This window comes from Vombatus ursinus, unplaced genomic scaffold (genome assembly GCF_900497805.2).
Source record: "Vombatus ursinus unplaced genomic scaffold, bare-nosed wombat genome assembly UNPS02014809.1, whole genome shotgun sequence".
NCBI classification, from domain to species: domain Eukaryota; kingdom Metazoa; phylum Chordata; class Mammalia; order Diprotodontia; family Vombatidae; genus Vombatus; species Vombatus ursinus.
The window spans coordinates 21347594-21368509 of NW_020954587.1; the positions used below are offsets into that span (position 1 = coordinate 21347594).

General features: G+C 36.4%; 2 protein-coding genes across 4 annotated transcripts in view; one reads left to right on the forward strand and one right to left on the reverse strand.

The window, feature by feature from the left end:
• DOP1B (DOP1 leucine zipper like protein B) overlaps positions 1-20916 on the forward strand; it is a 148177-nt gene that overhangs the window by 111847 nt on the left and 15414 nt on the right. For all 3 annotated transcript variants that reach the window (XM_027875480.1, XM_027875482.1, XM_027875481.1), the window contains exons 25-32: positions 3526-3630; positions 3737-3803; positions 5764-5908; positions 14059-14141; positions 16350-16459; positions 16620-16766; positions 18304-18365; positions 18843-18971. In XM_027875480.1, coding sequence (XP_027731281.1) covers positions 3526-3630; positions 3737-3803; positions 5764-5908; positions 14059-14141; positions 16350-16459; positions 16620-16766; positions 18304-18365; positions 18843-18971 — 848 coding nt within the window. The remainder of the gene's footprint in view (positions 1-3525; positions 3631-3736; positions 3804-5763; positions 5909-14058; positions 14142-16349; positions 16460-16619; positions 16767-18303; positions 18366-18842; positions 18972-20916) is intronic.
• On the reverse strand, positions 5150-5586 carry LOC114052781 (28S ribosomal protein S18c, mitochondrial-like). The gene has a single exon (XM_027875484.1). The coding sequence runs from the start codon at positions 5584-5586 to the stop codon at positions 5161-5163; it is 426 nt and encodes a 141-aa protein (XP_027731285.1). The 3' UTR covers positions 5150-5160.

Sequence of the window (20916 nt, forward strand, 5' to 3'; positions counted from 1 at the left end):
CTTTGCCACCCATCTGCCCCAGGAGCTTACATTTTAACTGGGAAAGATAACACAAAATGGAGCTGAAAAATGGGAGGCAGGCATTCCAGGGTGGAAAGGCAGCTGAGGCATGGAGGCAGAGTCTAGAAAGTCAGAAGCACATCGAGGTGGAGAATAAAGCATGGCCAATCTGGGCCAGTCCCCAAAACAGAGGGTCCTAGAACAAATTCACCAATGGAAGAAGGAGGCTATCATGGGGAAGGGATGTTCCAGGGCGAGAAGATGTCAGGTGCTTAGTGAAGTTCACAGGGGAAACAATAACTGAGGCATGATGATGAAGTCCAGAAAGTCAAAGGCAAAGCTGGGAGAAAAAATAAAGAATAAAGTATGAACTTCTGATTCTGTCATTCAAGGCTCTCCCTAGTCTGAAGCCAGCCTATCTTTCTAGCCTAATCTCCTAATAATAGTGATGATAAGAGATGGCATTTATATAGTCCAATGTACTTTCATGCAATTTCATTTTTTTAATAATTCTGTAAGATGATATCATCATTTATACAGGTGAGATTGTGGACTATAAAACAGAAATTCAGACAAGTTAAATGACTTACCCCCATGGTCCCATAGCTATTGAATGCTGGAAGTAGTATTCTAATGCAGTTCTTTTCTCACTTCAAGTCCAACGTGCTTTCCAGCTTGTATCATAGCTATTTGCATGCATGTTTTCTGAGAATAGGGTTGTATCCCTAGGACCTAACGCAGTGTCTTTCACATAGTGGGTACTTAAACATTTATTGAATTAAAATGAAACATACTGATGCTACAGCAGATTTCTCTGGACTAGCTACCTTCAGTGTCTGACTTACAGATCTTGGGAAATTTTCCTGATTCCTTATAGCTAGTCTTCCTACTTCCAAGTCTCTCCTCACTCCAGTCCATCCATCCTCCACTCAGCTATCAAATTGATTTTCCTGAAGTACAGGTTTAGCCATGTCACCCCTCTCTCTCTAATTCAATAAACTCCAAAGACTTCCAGTTATTACTTCCAGGATCAAATATAAAATCCTTTTTTGGCTTTTTGTTTTGTTTTGTTTTGTTTTGTTTTTAATCACAGGAATTTTTATTAATAGACCATTAGCAAAATAATCATGGTAGAGACCTTTAGTTCATTATCTAATAAGCTTTTTCGTCTAGTCTTCCAGTTACTTCCAGTTACTACTTCCATAAGATGTATAGACTTTTTCTTCATTCTATTCCATGAAGAAGATGATTTGAAGAACCACAGAAAGTTGTTGGCAGCTTTGAAATGGTTGCCAACAGTATACCCGTCATGGATCAAGTCTTCCATATATATAACTCCATATATACCAAGAGATTTTACAATAAGAGTGTTATCAGCCAAAGTAATTCTCTATTTCTTGATCTTGCCATAACCACATTTGTAAATTAAAGTCATTCACAGATTTCAGGATTGGGTAACCCCATGCAATGTGTAGTGCCACAATGCTCAGTGTGTCAATTGAAACCTTATTGAGCTTAACAGAAGTGCTATTGAAGATTTGGTGAAGATAGAGAAGTCTTAATACTTCATAGATCTTTGAGCTAACATTATTGATACCTCTAATTCTGATCACAAAACATAATTTGGGTTCAGCAGGTACACAGTAGTTGCCAGCTTTTTGTGCCATTCCAATCAGTCAAATTTCACTTCTGTATCTCTATTAGTATTCCTTTTGGCAGGCTTTAATTTATTTCGTAGATAATATTCCTCTATATCTTACAAAGTTTTTTTTTATAGCCACCTTCTTTAGGCATTTGACCTTAAGTACCACAAAAGCCTTTTGCCTTTTCAGACTGGATTCTGGAACAGATGGTACCTTCTTTTTTTCTTCATCTGTCACAATTACTTCTGCAGAAACAAGGACTTGATTGGCTTTTCAAATTCCTTCATAACCTCTCCAGTCTTCTGTAGTCTTTTATCACTATATTTTGGATTGGAACTGCATAGCTTTCCATAATAACTAGGATTGGAAGTCTCCATGACAGAACTAGAATTTTAGATTCAGGAGAGACCTTGTCAGTTATCAAATCCAAACTCTTCATTTTACAAAAGAAGAAACTGAAGTCCAGAAATGTGAACTGACTTGTGCTAAGTAACACAGCTAGTTAGAGGCTAAGCTAGGTTCTTGTATTTTTGACCTATACTATCTTATAGTTGCTGCACATATTGTATTTGAGGGTAAAGGACAAGCAAATGAAGAAAACTTTCCTTTCCATTTGTTGCATGATTGTTAACCATCTTCTGTCTAGTGTTAAGCTAGTAGATGAGGGACATGCTTGTTTACTAAATAAAGTTTGCCCAGATTCTAGCAAAGATTTTGGTTTTTTTTTTTCACTTTATAATATTTTATTTTTTCCAATTACATATAAAGATAATTTTCAACATTCACTTTAAAAGATTTTGAGTTCTAAATTTTTTCTCCCTCCCCAAGATGGCAAGCAATCTGATATAGGCTATACATGTGCAATCATATTAAAGTCTAGCAAAGATTTTGATAAAGAATGTCATGTATCAAGTATCTCATATTGTATAGAAGATGGAACATTATGGACTAGACTTCAATACAGTTAGATGGATCAGAACTGGTTGTATAGCTCAACTCAAAGAGGTATCATGGTTGTCAATGTCAGCTTGGCAGGAAATCTCCAGTAGAATGCCCTGGGGAATCTGTGCTTAGTCCTGTGCTGTGTTCTGTTTTTATCAGTGTCTTTAATAAAGGCATAGATTGCATGCTTATCAGATTTGCAGGTGACACAAAAATGGGAAGGATTGCTAACACACTGTATGACAGTGTCAGAATCTAAGATGAAGTTCTGTAGGGATAAATATAAATTCTTACATTTGGGTAGAAAAAAAGTAACTGCACAAGATGGAGAAGGCATGGTGAGGCAACAGGACCTTTGAAAAAGATCTCAGTACTTTAGTGGACTTCATGCACAAAATGACTCAGTAGTGTGATGTAGCAGCTGCAAAGCTAATGCTGTCTTTGGCTACATGAAGAGAACCATGGCTTTCAGGAATAGGGAGATGATAATCCCACTGTTCTCAAAGTTCTGAGCATTGGGATTTAAGGATTTTAATAAACTGAAGAGTGTCCAGAGGAGAGTAACTCAAGATGATCCTTGAGTTTATGTCATATGATTATGGGTTGAAGGAATTGGAAGTGGTTATCCTGGAGAAGAAAAAGCTCAGGGGGAACCAAGTACCTGTCTTCAGCATTTAAAAGACTGTTATATGGAAGAAGGATTAGAGTTGTACTACTTGACCTTAGAGGGCAGTACCAGGAGCAGTGGGTAGAAGTTGCAAAGAGTCCAATTTAGTCTTTATGATGGCTTCTTCCCTGTAATTCTTTGAGCTGAGGTCGGAAGACCATTTGTCAGTTACATAATAATGGGGATTCTTTTGGTGTATTGGTTGGACCAAAAGATCACTGATATCCCTTCTAACTCTCAAATTCTGTTATATCTTGATTTTTTTTTAAATAGGCTCCCTGTCTCAGTTCTACAGGAAAACTTCCTTTCATTGTTAGGAGTGTTAAAGGAATCTGTACAATTGAACCTAGTACCACCTGGATACTTTCTGCTCCTCAGGTATCAAATCAGGATATTTAAATTGCCATGGTATTTCTCACTGGGGGATATTTCATACGGCAAAAATGCTTATGTTGTTGACTTGGAGTGAATTGTTTTTCAATAGTATGCTCAATGATTTTGTGACAAGAACGCCTAACCTGGAAAGCAAGAAGGATCAGAAAGACCTGCAGGTATGTGAATGAAAAATTTAGCTGACTCCTAGCCTAGAAGTCTTTCGCTGTCATTAGCAGATTGCCAGGGTATCTCATAAAACATAGTGTTCTCATGGGCAGAAACTGATCTTGAAAAATATATCCTCTTAATTTTAACTTTCTCCATTACTTTTCATTATGACAGTAAGTAGATTCGTTGGAAAGTATTTTGTTACTGTTTTGCCCAGGTAATCCACAGCGTGTTGTTACAAAAATCATTTGCCTTTGGGGGTGGGATGTAACATTTCATATGGATTCAGTCATCAGTTATGAAATATTTTGGTGGAATGATAATTCTATCTTCCAGCATATTAATTTTAGATTGCAGGGAAAGAGAAAGGGAATAAGCATCTATAATAGCATCTACTATGTGCCAGGTACTGTGCCAAGTACTTTTTACAAATATTATCCATTTGATCATCACAACAACCCTGTGAGGTAGTTGCTATTATTATTCCCACTTTACAGTTGAGGAAACTGAGGCAGACAGGTTAAGTGACTTGCCCAGGATCACACAGCTAGTAAGTAGTATCTAAGGCTGAATTTGAACTCACATCTTCCTCCAGAACCTATCTACTACACTACCAGATGCTTCTAATTAGATCAGAGAGAAGTGAAATTATACACTGCAAATAATTTGCAGAAAACATTTTCATTTCTATTTCCAGTTTTTCACCTCTGAAAGGTAGCGTAAACAAGAAAGAAGGGGCAGCTAGGTGGCGCAGTGGATGGAGCACTGGCCCTGGATTGAGGAGGACCTGAGTTCAAGTCTGGCCTCAAACATGTAACTAGCTGTGTGACCCTGGGCAAGTTACTTAACCCCATTGCCTAGCCAAAAAAAACAAAAACAAAAACAAAAAAACAAGAAAGGAAACAAATCTTTCTCCAGAGGAAGATTTTTAGTCATTAAGCTTTAAATGTTCTACCAAACATTCCATTAAAATGTTAAATTGAGCAATGTAAATGTTAGCTTCATGTTTTATTAATATACTGAATATTCTTGATTACTTCTTGGTCATAAATTCAGATCGACAATAGTTTATCATTATATTTTCAGGTACTTTTGATACTTAAAATAGTGTATTCCATCTTTACTGCTCCACAGTTTTTTATGTTATGATTTTCTCCTAAGGTATATTTTGGCTCAAAAACATGACTAAATTATTAAATAATTTGGTAGTACCTTCTTTCTATCTGCATACTTACTTAGTTTTGCTTTCTGTACTATGTGTGAAAAGTATGTCACCAACAAAAAGCCAGAGTACCCAAGAAGTTTTAAAAGCAGTATCTTTTTTTTTTCCTTCTCAAATAAGTTTTATTGGTACTAGCTTTATTCTCAGTATTTGATGTTACAAATTTTGGGATCTTTCAGGTAGGCAGGATCCTTGTAAGTAACTGGTATAAATCCCATTATCTGAGCCCACTTAATAGCCTTTGTAATCTCTTTCTGTTTTTTCCCACATAAGCCTGTTATGTGTCTTCCATAAATGCACCCAGTGAATGGAGAAACAAACTGGGACAAAAGCTGTACATTCTTATAATCTACAGGTTTTCCACACAAGATACATTTTTTGTTTGGTTCCTTGTAGGGATTTTCCACTGTAACTGGCAGGTCTTCATTAGTGGCCACCTGTTTATACTGGGAACAACTTCTCCAAAGTACAGTCTGAACCCCGTGGCTAGCGCGGCCAATGCCCACACTTCCCAACCACACGATTAGGTTCTCTCTCCCAAGAGGAAGAGAACCCAGCGGACCCACCATGGCGAGCCCAACAACCTTCCTTCCCTCACTCCTAAAAGCAATATCTTCAAGTAATAGTATACAGCTTAGTTGCCAGAGTATTGGTATGACTACTCTGACATGATTGGCTAATTTGGACGCTAAAGTTTTTTGCCAGTGACTTATTTTTCACTTCTATTTCCACTGATTACTTTTCAGGACATCACCCAAAAAGTCCTGGAAGCTGTGGGAAATATAGCTGGTTCTTCTCTGGAACAAACTAGCTGGCTAAGCAGAAACTTGGAAGTGAAGGCCCAGCCTCAGATCTCTTTAGATGAATGTGATACTGAAGAAGATTTGCATGGTAGGTATATACAGGATCCATCTACATGTCACCTTGCTACACAGATGAATAAAATGACTCTTCATTTTCTACAGACAAAGCCTTAGGCAAAATCACAGATTTTCCCACAAACTATACCAGAATTCCTTAAAGAAATGAGGCAAGAATTGAAAATTAAATAAATAAATGAAATGAGAACTCTAGAGCAAAGAAAGCCAAAGAAAGGAACAATTTAGTATAGAATTTACAAAACCTTAATCAAGTAACAGATTTCTTGGAAATTAGAAGTTAGTAACTCCATGAGACAACAAGGAATGAGTGAATAAAATCAAAGTCTGAAAAAAATAAAAATAAGAAAAAATAAGAAAATATAAGGTATTTCACATCAAAACCATCTGATGTGGAAACAAATCAAAGTGAGACTAATCTAAGAATCATCAGACTACCTGAAAACTATGACCGTAAAAAAAAAAATGTAGATACAGTATTTCAAGAAATCATCAGTGAAAACTGCCCAGACCTATTAGAACTAGAGGAAAAGTGAAAATAGAAAGAATCCACTGTTGACCTCTTTTGAAAGAAACATCAACCTGAAAACTCCCAGAAATGATACAGACAAAATCGAGTTATCAAAAAAAAAAAAAATATATATATATATATATATATATATATATATATATATATATATATATATACTGCAAGTAGCCAGAAATAAAAAGTACAAGTGCATAGAAAAGGAAAGGAATTGTAAGAATATGTTATTCCAAAAGAGAAAACTTAAAAGCTTAAAAAGAAGAATAATTTAACTGACAAACTAAATATAATACTGGGGGTGGGGGTTGGTTGGAGTGGGGAACTTTTAATGATATACATCCTTCCAAGTCTTCCTGATGAAAAGACCAATGTTTATAGATACTTTGAAATGCAAGTATAAGACTGAAGAGAAAACTTGAAAGGTTAAGTACACTTATATTTGAGCGTTTGGAGGGGACTGATAGGTGATAAAATATTTATATTGCAATAGTGTTAGAAGAAACAAGTATCCCTTCAGAATGTCTTCAGGGGTCACAGGAGGGTTGTAGACAGGTAGGTGGCACAGTACTGAGCCTGGAGTGAGGAAGACCTGAGTTCAGATCCAGCCTCAGACACAATTACTAGCAATGTGACCCTGAGCAAGTCACTTAACCTGTTTTCCTCAATTTCTTCAACTGTAAATAGGGATGATAATAGCACCTACTTTTCAGGGTTGTTGCGAGGGTCAGATGAGATAATATTTGTAAAGTTCTTAGCACAGTACCTGGCACAGTACCTTAGTTGCTATGTAAATGCTTATTCCCTTCCCTTTATAGAGGGACTAAATAAGACATTGGGCCTGCAAGTGGTTTTGTCTGATGATCTTAAGAGAAGAAAGAAAAGAGAAAGAAAAATAGGAATATACTAGGAAAGAAAGTGCAAAGAATAAGATGAAACTTCCTCATATAATCAGAGTGCAAAAAAACTATACAAACATGTAATCAAGGTTTATAGGCAGGCTATACATGAATCTTACATGTGTCTGAACCAGACAAAGGAAGTTTGAACACACCTACAGATAGGCACAAAGAATTAAGTGCAGAAATCAATTTAAACTCACTAGCAAAAAGAGAGAAGAGAAAAACAGGCAGGAACAGAGAAAAAGTAGGGATTAAGAGAGGGGTCTGATTCATAGAAGGATTAGTAATAAGTCAGAAGAACTATCTTTAGAATGTGGGTATTTGAAGAGGAAACAAAAGAAAGGAACCTGTGATAGGGGACTGATTGAGGGAAAGAGATCAATGAAGTGGAAGAATATTGTATCAATTATACATCATTAGTGTTAAGCATACTCCTCTTTCACTATCCTGTTCTTTATTTAACCTTGACTCAAAGGGCCAGTTGTATAAGACTCTATCCTCACTGGTGGAGATCAATATCCTGCCCCTAAAAGAGAAGTGGGCCAAGTTGGAAAGAGGGGAGAGAAGAGAAATTCCATCACGTGCCTCTTTTCAGGCTCCTCTGGCTTCCATCTTGGAAAGAAAAGGTGGACAATGCCAACCCAACCTCAGGTTGCTGAGAGGAGACTATGGGAGGAAGCCGATAAGAATAGCTGGCAATTTCCATCATGTTCATTTCTCCATCTTGCTACAATAGAGTCGTCAGTGAAATATCCCTTTTGGGTAAAATCTGGGGCTCTCTCTCTTGGTTAAGCTAAAATATCTCATTCCCAAAGAAAAGCTCCTTCAATCTGTATTGTTTAAGTATATATTATCTTGTATTATCTGATTTCTGTTATGCTATCAACTTGGATAAATGGGTTTCCTGTTTGCTATGTGTGTTCGTTGTAGAACTGGCATTGGGTGGGGAGAGAGTCAAGCCATAGGTATAAAGCTTGGAATGCCCCTTTCTCATTAAGAAATAGCCGTCAGGAGTTTAGCTTGAACCTGAAAATCGCATCCTGTAGACTAATAATATTTAATAGAGTAAATGTAATTATGGCCTAGTATCCCTTCTTTCTTAGGAAAGCAGAGGGACCTTCTCTGGCCCTAACCTTCTTCTCCTCCTGGAAGGAATTGCAATCCTTTGCAGAAGGATGGAGCAGAGGAAACATTAAAGCTGTATCTACTTGAGCATCCCTGAGAACTAAATTGAGACAGCCTTTGCTATAACAGTTTTCTCAAGGAATTTAGCCACAAAAAGCAGGAGACATACAGGATGATAGTGGGGAAGGATGGATCAAGTGAGAGGTTTTTGAGGATGAATGAAATATGAGCATATTTGTAGGCAGCAGGAGCGCAACCAGTTGATGGGGAGAGATTGAAAATAAGTGAGAGAGGGGCAGCTAGGTGGCACAGTGGATAGAGCACCGGCTCTGAAGTCAGGAGGACCTGAGTTCAAATCCGGCCTCAGACCAAACACTTGGCACTTACTAGCTGTGTGACCCTGGGCAAGTCACTTAACCTCAATTGCCTAACCAAAAAAACAAACAAAAAAAAAGTGAGGGAGAATGAGTATAAAGGAGGCAATATGCTGGAGAAGACAATATGAAATGAGATCATTGTTTGATATTCAAAGCCCTTCATAACCTACCCATATGAACATCTCCATCCCCCCCATCCCAGGCTACCTTTCTAATCTTGTTACACCTTACTCACTGCCACATACTCTTGAGTCTGACACTGGCCTGGGCTGCTTGCTGTTCCATGAGTAAGACAGCCATCTTTCAACTCCAGGCATTTTCTCTGGCTCTCTGCCATGCCTGGAATATTCTCCCTCTTCATCTTTGCCTCCTGACTTCCCTGGCTTCATTAAGTCCCAACTAAAATCCGACCTTCTACAGAAAGCCATCCTCACTTCCTCTTAATTGCCTTCCCTCTATTAATTATTTTCTACTTATCCTGTATTTAACTTATTTCTACATATTTGTTTGCTTGTTGTCTCCCCAATTAGATCGTGAGCTCCTTGAGGACAAGGATTGTCGTTCCCTTCTTTTTATATCCTCAACACTTAGTACAGTGTGTGGTACACAGTAGGCACATAATGAGTACTTATTGACTGACTATATCCTTGACCTTGTCTGAACTTACTGTTTAACTTAATTTTTAGTTGATCCTCTAGAGTTCTCTAAAAACATCATCATAGCCTCTGGAAAAAAAAAAAGTGATTTCTCCTTTGCTTATGCTTATTTCCTCATTTTTTTCCCTTGTCTTAGCCAACATTTCTAGCAGTATGTTGAAGAATGGTGGGGATAATGGACATCCTTGCCTTTTTCATCTGAACTTACTGAAATCTAGTTTTGCTTCCATTATATATGATGCTGGCTCTTAGTTTTAGATAGATACTATCTACCATGTTAAAGAAAGGACTATTTCATCCTGTTTTCTAATGTTTTGTCTTAACAGAAATAAGAATTGTATTTTATCAAAAGCTCCATCTTTTTCTCCATCTACTGTATAATTATACTGCTTCTGTTCTTTTTATCAATATGGTTAATTGTGTTTATAATATTCCTAACATTAATCAACTCTGTATTTCTATTATAAATCCAACCTGGCCATAGTATATGATTTTTATGTTGTGTTACTTGTAGCCTCTTTGCTAATATTTTTGTTAAAATTTTTTGCGTGGGTGATCATTTCTCTGTTTCGGCTCACCTTGGTTTAGGTATCATAGGAAGAATTTGGTAGGATCCCTTCTTTTACTATTTTTGCTAATAGTTTGTGCAATATTCAGATTAATGGTTCTTTGTTTACTATAATTCACTTCTAAATCCATTGGCTTGTTTAAATCCTCTATTTCTTATTCTATTAACCTAGGAATTTAATATTTTTGTAAATATTCATCTATTTAATTTAAGCTGTTAGTTTTATTGGCATATAATTTGGTAAAATAGTTTCTCCAAATATCTTTTATTTCTTATTTATTTGTTGTGAATTGTACTTTTTCACCAAATGATGTGTGTATGTGTGTTTTCTACCCTCATTTGACCAGTTCTGATAGATGTGAGGTTCAGGGGATTCACATTCCCCAAACCCTTACGCCTTCCTATAGACATGTACTTGTGCACCCTGATTACATGAGATACTAAGCTACCCATCCTTCCTTCCCCTTTTCCCCTGGTGTATCCTTTTTTTTCATTCTCTGTACTTCTTTTAATGTCATTAAAACATAAAAAAAACCACTCTGCTTCTATCTTATTTTATCTTCTTATGACTCTTCATGACATTGGGGGTCTGATGGGAAACTTGTGTAATTACTTCCCTCTAGTATGTTCATCCGTATAAAGTCTATCCTTATTGCTCACTTCTATTTACCTTCTTATGTTGTTGTTGATTCTAGTGTTTGAAGTTTTTATTTAGCTTTAGTTTTTTTTTTTTCAATCTTTCCTCTGAAAGATTATACTCAGTTTCTCCGGGTAAATTATTCTTGCTCATAGGCCTATATCTTTTGCCTTTAGGAATGTTTTGTTGCATGCACTACACTTCTTTTTAGTACTAGATACTAAATCTTGTGTTATCCTAACTGTGGTTCCTTAGTACTTAAACTCTGACCACTTGGAGTATTTTTTTTAATGTGACTTGGATTTGGGTTAAGGATTTAGGCTATGATTTTCCCAGAAGTTTTTATTTTGAAATTTCTTTTAGGAGGTGGATTCTTTCTATTTTTTTTTCACTTTGCCCTCTGGGCAGTTTTCTTTCATAAGTTCTTGACATATGATTTCTAGGCTCTTTTTTTTTTTCCTTTGGTCATGGCTTTCAAATAGTTCAATTATCTTAAATTATCTGTCCTTAATTACTGTTTTCTGGTTGAGTTGCTTTTCATATGAAATACCTTATATCTTTTTTTCTAACTTTTTAACCTTTTGACTTTTAATATTTCTTATTGTCTCATGGAGCCATTACTTCTGTTTAGTCCATCCTACTCTTCAGGAAGCCTATTACTTGGATAAAGGTTTTGTAACTTTTGTGCTGAACTGGCAATTCTCTAAGTCACCTCTATACCTCTCATTTCTTTTCCAACTCTTTTCTACAGCCGTCTTATTTCTTTAGTTAATATCATTTTAACTCCTTTTTTAGTTCTGGAATCATTTCTTCTAGGAATTACAAACTGATCTTGTGGTCAAGTTGTGTTTTTCTTTGAGGCTTTACTTGCAGGTAGTGTTTTGGAGTTATTCTCTTCTGGGTTTGTGTCTTGAGTATCCCTAGCTCTTAGTCTTTTTTTGTTAACTTCTTCCAGCGTTACTTCCTAAATTTGGACTTTCCTTTAGGGCTAGGATCTGTGTACTTTGGGAAGAAGTCTGTTCCTCAGTGTTCTGTACCTAGATTTTGTCTCTGAAATGTCTTCTTTTCTTTAGAGTCTCAAAACCACAGGCCTTCATTCATTTTCAGGGTTTGGCTTCTAATTCCCCTTTCTGAGTTTAGGGAGGTATCACTATGGTCCTTTTCTGCTTCTGAAGTCTCGCTCCAGGATCCCCATTCTTGGTTTAGAGCAACATGGTAATGTCCCTTTCAACTCCCAGGAAACTGGCTTTGAGATCCCAGCCCTCCCAGACCTGGTCACTTGCCCAAGGGTTGTGTGGAAGGTTGACCCACTGTGATTTCTCCTTTGATTTCTGATCACTTCTTGGTCTGGCACTCATCTGAAACTGTTGGAGGAGTTGAGCTACACAGCTACTTTCTACTCCTCCGTCTTGGTTGGTCTCTACATTGCTTTCATAATCAAGCGTATAGTTTAAGGTATCATGACACAATGGAAAAAACAGTAGTCTGAAATCTAAAGACCTGGGTTCAAATTTCTTTACCACCTATGTGACCTTGGACATATCACTTAACCTTGGGCCTCAGATTCTTGATCTATAAAATGAAGGGGTTATATTTGATAATCTCAAAGGTCTCTTTCAGCCCTTAATCTGTGATCCTGTGATCTTATGTCTTGCAGAGTAAATATGACATTTTAAAACTTAAGTGGAGCCATGGTTTCACTGGTTTGTGTACTCCCTATGCTGATACATGGGGCAGTATCTATAGACAGTCTCACTGTGATATCTTTAACGTATTAAATATTGGACATAAAATAAGATAGATATTCAGTGAGACTATGTGATTAACAAAATGGAAGGTAAGATATTTTTTATGATTTTTCACAACCTCTGAAATGTCTCCAAAATAGGAACTATACATAAGAGATAAGTAATTTCATCTGTCTCCATGATTGAGGACACCAAGAACCCCAAAGAGGTAACAATTGAATGAAGTAACAGCAGACGAGGCTAATCTATAACCCCTAACTTGCTCACTCAGCACCCCTTTCCTCTTCCCCACCACATAAGGCAAGGCTGCACAAACTGACCCATGGGCTTATAACAGAGCACAACTCTACCACTCTCTCATCCCAGAGTGGCTAGGGCAGCAGTGTGGGAGCAGTCTATGCTACCATAGTACTCATCTAGAGAACTGTGAAACAGAGGGAACTGGGGTAGGACGTGTGTGTGTGTGTGTGTGTGTGTGTGTGTGTGTGTGTGAGTGTGTGACAGACAGACAGGCAGACTGAAGGAAAGATCCTAGCATTCATTTAGGACCAATTCTGTTGCCTTAGAAGTTGTTTGGGACAGAAGCTGAGGCTGGTGAAATGTGAATTGCTCAGCATGAGAAGAAGCTAAGATGACTTTTAGGGAAACTGCAATCAAAGGGAAAGGAGTCAGAAAGTGAGCAATAGAGGAATATAATGGGAGGAAAAGGCTGAAATCATAAAAGATCTCAAGAGGAAGAAAACTTAGCTAAAGATTTTTATAAAAGATAAACAAAGGGGTTAAGATATGTTAAGATAACAGAAGAGAATATGGCCTGCAGATCCACTAGAAGAGTCGAGGCATCTGAATAATAAATATTGCAAGACAAAAGAAAATGAACCAACATTTGCTGAGTTCTAGAACCTATGGATTCCTAAGAGAGAATGGAACCATAGCAGGATGTTGCTGAATGATTTAAAAGAGAAATAAAATTTGAAACCAGTATTTATGACCTGTATAGTAGAAAGAATCAGCAGAATAGAAAAACTTGACTGTATGGTGGCAAGTCTCACAAAAGAAACAAAGGACAGACTGAGAATACAAATATACAGAAGTTAAGGACAATTTAGAAAAAGAGAAGCAAAAAGGAAAATATGAATATGATATGAAAACAAGCAAAACATGGTGATCATGTAGACAAGATACAACTTAAAGATTCTTCTAGAAGAACACTAGCCAAAAAATTTGAACACCATAATGACATAATATAAGAAAATCACTAATTCTGTTTGCTGAACACAGAAAACAAATGTCTCCTCAGTTTTTAACACAATCTTAGAGTTGAAAATTACCTCAGAGGGTCATCTTGTCCAATCTATGCTGGTAATGCATTGTTCTTTTAAGTAAACATGAATAAGCTTACTAAACCTTAATTGCCTTATTCTATCTGTCAGAAAGAATTCAGTTTCTTAGTTATTTGTATATGTATGTATCATCAGAGAGATGAACAATAAACTCTTATGCATACATAAAATCGTTTCAGGAATGTGAAAAGATTTTAACTTAAGCTTATGTGATATTTTTTGGACAACAAAGTTATGATATACATTGTAAATGAAAGTTCAAATGGTTGTTTTTTAACATATAGATGCAGCAGCAGCACCCTCATCAATGGTATCTGCATCTGCCCCCTCAGTTTACAGTGTGCATGCTCTCTCACTCCTCGCAGAGGTAAAGACATTTGATTTCTCAGTATGGATCTTTGTTTTAGAGAAGGGTGGTGCTGATTGTCTTAAGTCAGAGGTTACCAAGCTAATTTGGCCATAGAATGCTTTGGCACAATTGGTGGAACCTATAAAATGATTGTCTGAGTTAGAGAATACTTTCAGGATAAAGGGAGAAATTTTTTGGAATAGAATAGAGGGAACAGGGAACCTTATGAAGAAAAATATTAGAGAAAAGTGGATCTGTAATTTGAGATTATTGTTGTTGTTTGTTTGTCTTTGTTCTTGTAAAGGACCATGGCATCAGGAAGGTGATGCCATGACTTGCAAGTGAATTGGATTTAAGTGAGGGAAGGCTGTGTAATGTCATCAGCCTCATTTTCTCCTCCAGAGCCATCTGGGTCCAGTGGCAAGATATAGATCAGGGTAACTGGAAATGGCCTGTATACACTGGGAGATGTTAGCCTTTTTAGTCAGAAAGAGTTTTCACTTTGATTGAGGCAACATTCATTCAGTGATTAAGACTAGGTAAGAAATGAGCCAAGGAATGGCCTTTTACCTAATTAAAAAAAAAATCAGTCTGGGAGGGGAAGACCCTCAGGATTTCTGGCCAAAACAGAAACAATTACTATCTATATTCACTCTGAGCCATCAGAGCTGGGGCCTGTTGTTGGCCAATCAATGAGAGCCAGAGTGAATTGGGTTTAAGGCATAGTCTTTAAGAAAAAAATTATATGAGAGACACCAGAATAGGGCTTCAGTGTACGAAGGATATAACTCTCTCAATCTTGGGACAGTAGAGGCAGCATGATAGAACGGAATTGACAGGGTTTCATTCAGTTTCAGAAGCCGAGACCTTTGCCCCTTTTCACCAAAAGGAATTTGGCTCCTTTGTTTACAGACCCCAGAAAACCCTCAAACTTTTAGGTTCCTTATCTACTCTTTTTATCTCCCTTTGAAAGCAAACTTCTACCTTTAAGTTCCCTTCATTATCTATTTTCATTGTTTATACAAATCTCTCAGACTTTCCAAACAGAATTCTCACCTAAACCCTTTTCCCAACCAAACCCCCCCTTCTTCTGGCCACCCAAAGTTACTTTAGTGTATTTAAGATCCACCTTAGCCCCCATTTAGATGCTGAGAACCTCTCACGCCTAGAGGCTGAGACTCTCATGCCCGCTTGTCCATACAGGCGTCATGTGGCCTATATATGATTTATTTTTAATAAACTTCTTCTCTGGTTGGAAGAAGATTTGGGTTGAATTCTTTCAGGCAGGCCCGTGAATGCCATGGTTGTTTTGGTTCTTGAGTGACCCCACCCTTTGCTAGTCTTTACTATCAATGAAATTTTCTCATAGTTCCTTTATTCTGATCTAACAAAATGTCATGGTTCCATGGAATACTGTCTTAAATAGCTGAATCAGTTAAGTAAAAGTTTTACTTTACTTTACTTAAAACCAGTATTTTCTTTGCAGCCTCAAAAGCATGTGGCTGTAAACTAGATTATCTCAGAATGCTAGAATTAAAAAGGGACTTTTAAGTAGCATCCCTGCCTTAAACCCAATTCACTTTGGCTCTCATTGATTGACCAACAACAGGTCCCAGCTCTGATGGCTTAGAGTGAATATAAATAGTAATTGTTTCTGTTTTGGTCAGAAACCCTGAGGGTCTTCCCCTCCCAGATTAATTTTTTTTAAATTAGGTAAGGGGCCATTCCTTGGTTATTTCTTACCTAGCCTTAATCACCGCATGGGCTCTGCCTCTGTGAAACTGAGACCCGTTAAAGACTTTAGCTTAAAAAGGCCAAGGTCTCCCACGACATCCAGAGCCATCTCCAGTCATCCTGATCTATAATATCTTGCCACTCAACCCAGAAGGCTCAAGAAGAGAAAGTGAGGCTGGTGACTTTGCACAGCCCTCCCTCACTTAAATCCAATTCACTTGTGTGTCATCACCTCTGTGATATCATGGTCCTCTTTGAGAACAAAGGACAAACAACAACAAATCTAGCCCATTCATTTTGTGGATGAGGAATTAGAGGTCCATACAAGTGCAATGATTTATCAGGGACTTTTGCTCTTTTCACTGTACCACACTGAAAGTCTTGACAGAAAATCATACTTGGAAATTTTATGATTAAAATGTTTTGGGTGACATTTCTGGGATGTGTAGAAGGAATTGGGTTCCATTTGCTGTTTTGTTTTTTTTTCTTAAGATCGTAGCATGTCTCTTGGATGTGATTTATCGTAGTGATGAGAAGGAGAAAGCTGTACCATTAATTTCACGTTTGCTGTATTATGTTTTTCCTTATTTACGAAATCACAGGTAATATAATTCTCTCTCTTCTTCCTCCCCGCATCCCTTCCAAATTTGGATGAAAATATAGGTGTGGGGAGGGGTGGATAAATATGTCAATTGATGTTCTCCAGACAGTCTTTGAACTCAATCTTTCCCTTTCTTCTTTTCCCCACCCGCTCCCATGTAGTACCTACAACATCCCTAGCTTCCGAGCTGGTGCCCAACTACTCAGCTCCCTGAGTAGTTATGCCTATACCAAACGAGCCTGGAAAAAAGAAGTCCTGGAGTTATATTTGGACCCTGGATTTTTTCAGATGGATACTTCTTGTGTTCAGTAAGAAATGTTTTTCTAAATATAATAACCATAACTAATTTAAAATATAATATAAAATATAATAATACAGTAACATTATATCTTATATAATATATAATATATTATATATTTATAATATATTATATTATTATATTATAATATATTTAAAAAATATAGTATAGTATATGATATGATAATTTAATTTAAAAATATAATAATTTAATTTAATATAATTTAATATTGTATTATATATTATATATTATGGTGTTATATATTATATACAATTTGTATGATTTATATATATTTATATATATGTAATTTGATATAATTTAATTTAATGATATAATAATTTAAAATATAATATAGTAATTATTATTATGATAAAATATAATAATATAATATAATAGCCATAACTAATTTAAAATCAAAATAATCTCATCTGTGATATGATAATCTCATCTGTATCTGTGATATCTACCAATAGTAAATAAATCCAAAATTGTAACATGCTACTTGTAATTAACAAAATAAATTTGGTTTTTCATAGCATGAGAGTTATTCTAGTATCTGAAAGGGTTATTTCATCCCATTGGGGAGAACATTTTATTCCTAGAGAATGTTTTAATTTTGGTCACCATGATATTCAGCTCAGTAGTAATTATGATATTTAGAGCATATTTTGTCTCTCATCCATACAATATTTTGTTGTTATTTATATAGTAGGTGGGTTTTAATTTATGTTAATGATTTCACCTCTTTCCCCAACCCTATCTACTCCTTGTTGACCCCTGCCCCTGATCCTTCCCGGCATCCCACATCTAGAAAAGTGATACTTCATTAGTAACTAAAAAAAGCTGAAAATTTATCAGTCTCAGGATAGCAGGTGGCCTTAAAGAGACGAAGTTACAGGGCAGCCTGAAGTTTGCAGCTGGAGCACTATATTGTTGAATTGTCTTTAATCATAAGAGGAAAAAGTATGCCTACCAAATAAATTCAGCATAAACTGAAATGATCTGGCAAGGAAGTCTTCAAGTTTCCTTCTAGCTTTTGATGCCATGGGTAGGAAGAACTATGATATTCCAGGTTTCTGAGATCCTTTTAAACTCTTCTGTGCCCTCCCTCTGGGGTCTCAGTGACTCTTTTAAAATAGTCCTCTATACAATAGCCAGTTATAGCTAGAAGAAACCTTAGAGACCACTGGCAAGTGGAATTCCATCACCAATCCTATGTTTTGTAATAGGTAAGCAAAAAGCATCATAAAGAGGCTGATTTATTTGGTGGAAGCTCTAGAAAAAAACAGAGTTAATAATAAAAATCTAAAAATTTACCAATCATATATTCTTTTCTTTGGTTTAATTTAAGTAATGACTTTTCTCTCCCTTTGATAGTCTTAAAGAATGAGTGACCTTTGCTTTGTGTTACTTTTTTTATTCATTTTTTATTCATTTCTTTGTATCTTCATTAACCTTACTTGGAAAAGTTTTAAATTAATGTTTTTCTGATGCTTCTAATTAGATTCTCAGTTTTACATTTAATCTTATTATTTTACCATCTTTAGTTGGAGGTCCATTATTGACCATCTTCTGACACATGAAAAAACAATGTTTAAAGATTTAATGAGTAAGTATTATATTCAAACAATTTTATTTTTTTAATGTTTTAGACATAGAATCTTGCCTCTAATTTTAGAATCTTGACTTAAATTTTTATAACCAAACCTAAATTACAAAGCACAATTTTTTTTAGAGATTCTAGCCTAAGTGACTAGACTACTTTGACATTTTCTTCCTTTCTCGGACTTGAAATGTCCCAACTTAGCAGTGTTTAGAACATTACTAATATTCAGCTTGAAAAGAAACTTCAGATAATGATTTTCTCAGAATAACAAAACTTAAGAATTTGATACTATCCTTATATTCTCCCCAATTACCCACCCACTTTTAATAAATAAAGATATGGTAGGCATGTGTGTTTATTTAGTTGGATTATGATTTTGCACTGATGGTATTAGTAATTCTACTATTATCAATGACATGTAACTTACCCTGCCAGGAAATTTCTTCACTAAGTACTGGTTACCTGTCATTTTCATTTTAGATATGCAAAGCAGTTCTTTAAAATTGTTTTCGAGTTTTGAGCAGAAAGCCATGCTCCTTAAGCGTCAAGCATTTGCTGTCTTCAGTGGAGATGTTGATCAGTATCATCTCTACCTTCCATTGATACAAGGTAAGAATGCTGGTTTTTCCATAGAGAGAGACTTTAATTTGGGGCCACTCATTCCATGAAATAAGGGCTCCCAGGGTTAGAAAGATTTGAAAATGAGGAGACTTGAAGTTTCCCCCACCCAATAAAATTCATTCATTTGGTACAACTGCATTTCCAAATGAGGGGTTATGTGTGTTATCACATAATTTCCCACGGGAGAAGGTATTAGGGAGGGAAAAAAGGAAATCTAAGCCCAAGACTTAAGTCTGAAGGAAATGTGTTAAAGGATATTCTTCACCTCCAGGTGGAGTTAGAAGAGGAGTCCTATGGGCTTCCAAATCTACATCCAAATTTGTTCCCCAGACAGGGGTGGTATGGAAGCTTCAACAATGGTTTACCAGCTTTTGCTTTTTTGTATAGGAAAAGTACCATCTCTGACATGTATCAGAGATTCTCTTGCCTTTGCAGTGGCTCCAGATTAATGATTGATAAAGATCAAGATGTTATCTGTTACACTTTGAGATTTTGGGGCACAGTAATTTCTTGAGAGGAATAAGAATATGGGACTGGTATGTTCCCTGATTTATTCAAGGTTAGCTAACAAGAAGGGTCCTGTCTATGATGTTATGTCCGATGGGCCATCTGGGTGTAGAATGAGATTCAAACCTGAGACTGATGGCTACTAGGCTGGTGTATCCAGACCGGTATTACTGGTATGGAACTTAGCATCGTCTAGCACGTCACTATCTGAGGACTAGCTCCTCATGACAGATGGGAACAGCAGAGATGACCAGAAGGGCTGAATCTTCATTTTGACCTTAAGTTAGATATTCAACATAGCAATTAACATAGTAGTTTCTTTACTTCAAGGAAGAGGAAATTTGAAGAGTTTCTCCTACCCATTTCATTTCCTTCATTTGGCAGCAAATGGTCTTCCGTATGAATGATTATGTGGTGTCCTAGTTCCATACTCAGGAAGGGGAGGAGAAAGGCTCACCCACAAGACTTACATTTACAAAGGAAATTTAGCAAAGGATATTATATGTGACCAAATGAGGCCTCAGGAGTGCTGGACATAGGAGTGGGATTCTGACCTAATCCAAATCCACTTCCAAATTAATGTGGTAGTATGTTAGTTCCAGAATGGAGTATGTGGCAGCTCCAACCATAGCTTCCCAGATTTTTATTTTTTGCATAGGAAAGGTTCTCTCTTTCTGATGCATGATAGATATGTCACCTCCTTTTTTTTAGAGGTTCCAGGATGGTGACTGGTGTCATAATATGCTACTTTTGCTTATGGAACTATGATTTAGGATCTTTGGATAAAATATATCGTGGAATATATGAGAGTATAAAAGTGGAATAGTCTCTGATTTACTCAAGGTCAGCTAATACAGGATATGTGAAGCATCTTATCTATGATGCTAGATGCTGTGGAGCCATTTGGGCCCATTTATGAAGGGTCATATTATTTATGAATTATTTATTTACTTACTAGGAAAAGAGATAAAGACTTCAGCTAGTTTTAAAGGGTAAAGGCATTTTAAAGGATATATGCCAAGTGATATGGGCGTTAACACTAGAAAGATAAGGCACATCAATCAATTGATGTAAAAACATTATCATTTTACTTTGAAATAAAAATTTCATCCCATCATCTGTTTTCTTTGCCTCATAGATTAAAAAAGTGCTGTGTCATTTGATTCAGCTTGGTTCTTCAAGGTCCTTCTTAAATTCTGGTCTTTCTAATGTTCATTTTCCCAGGGGGATCTGCCTCATAAATTATCTGGCAAAAGTCAGAAAAATGGCCTTGGATTCTTCTCTCTAGTAAAGAATAACAGGACATGTAGAGATGCTTATGGTTTTTTTCCTTGGGAACATTAACCCAGATCCCACGGAGGGGAAAATAAATTACCACACAAAAATCCTAACAAGTGAAAAAAAAGGCATTACTTATTAATATGGC

What these genes read in the sequence shown, in the direction of transcription:
- LOC114052781 (XM_027875484.1), bottom strand. Translation starts at nt 5,586, where the DNA reads ATGGTGGGTCCGCTGGGTTCTCTTCCTCTTGGGAGAGAGAACCTAATC.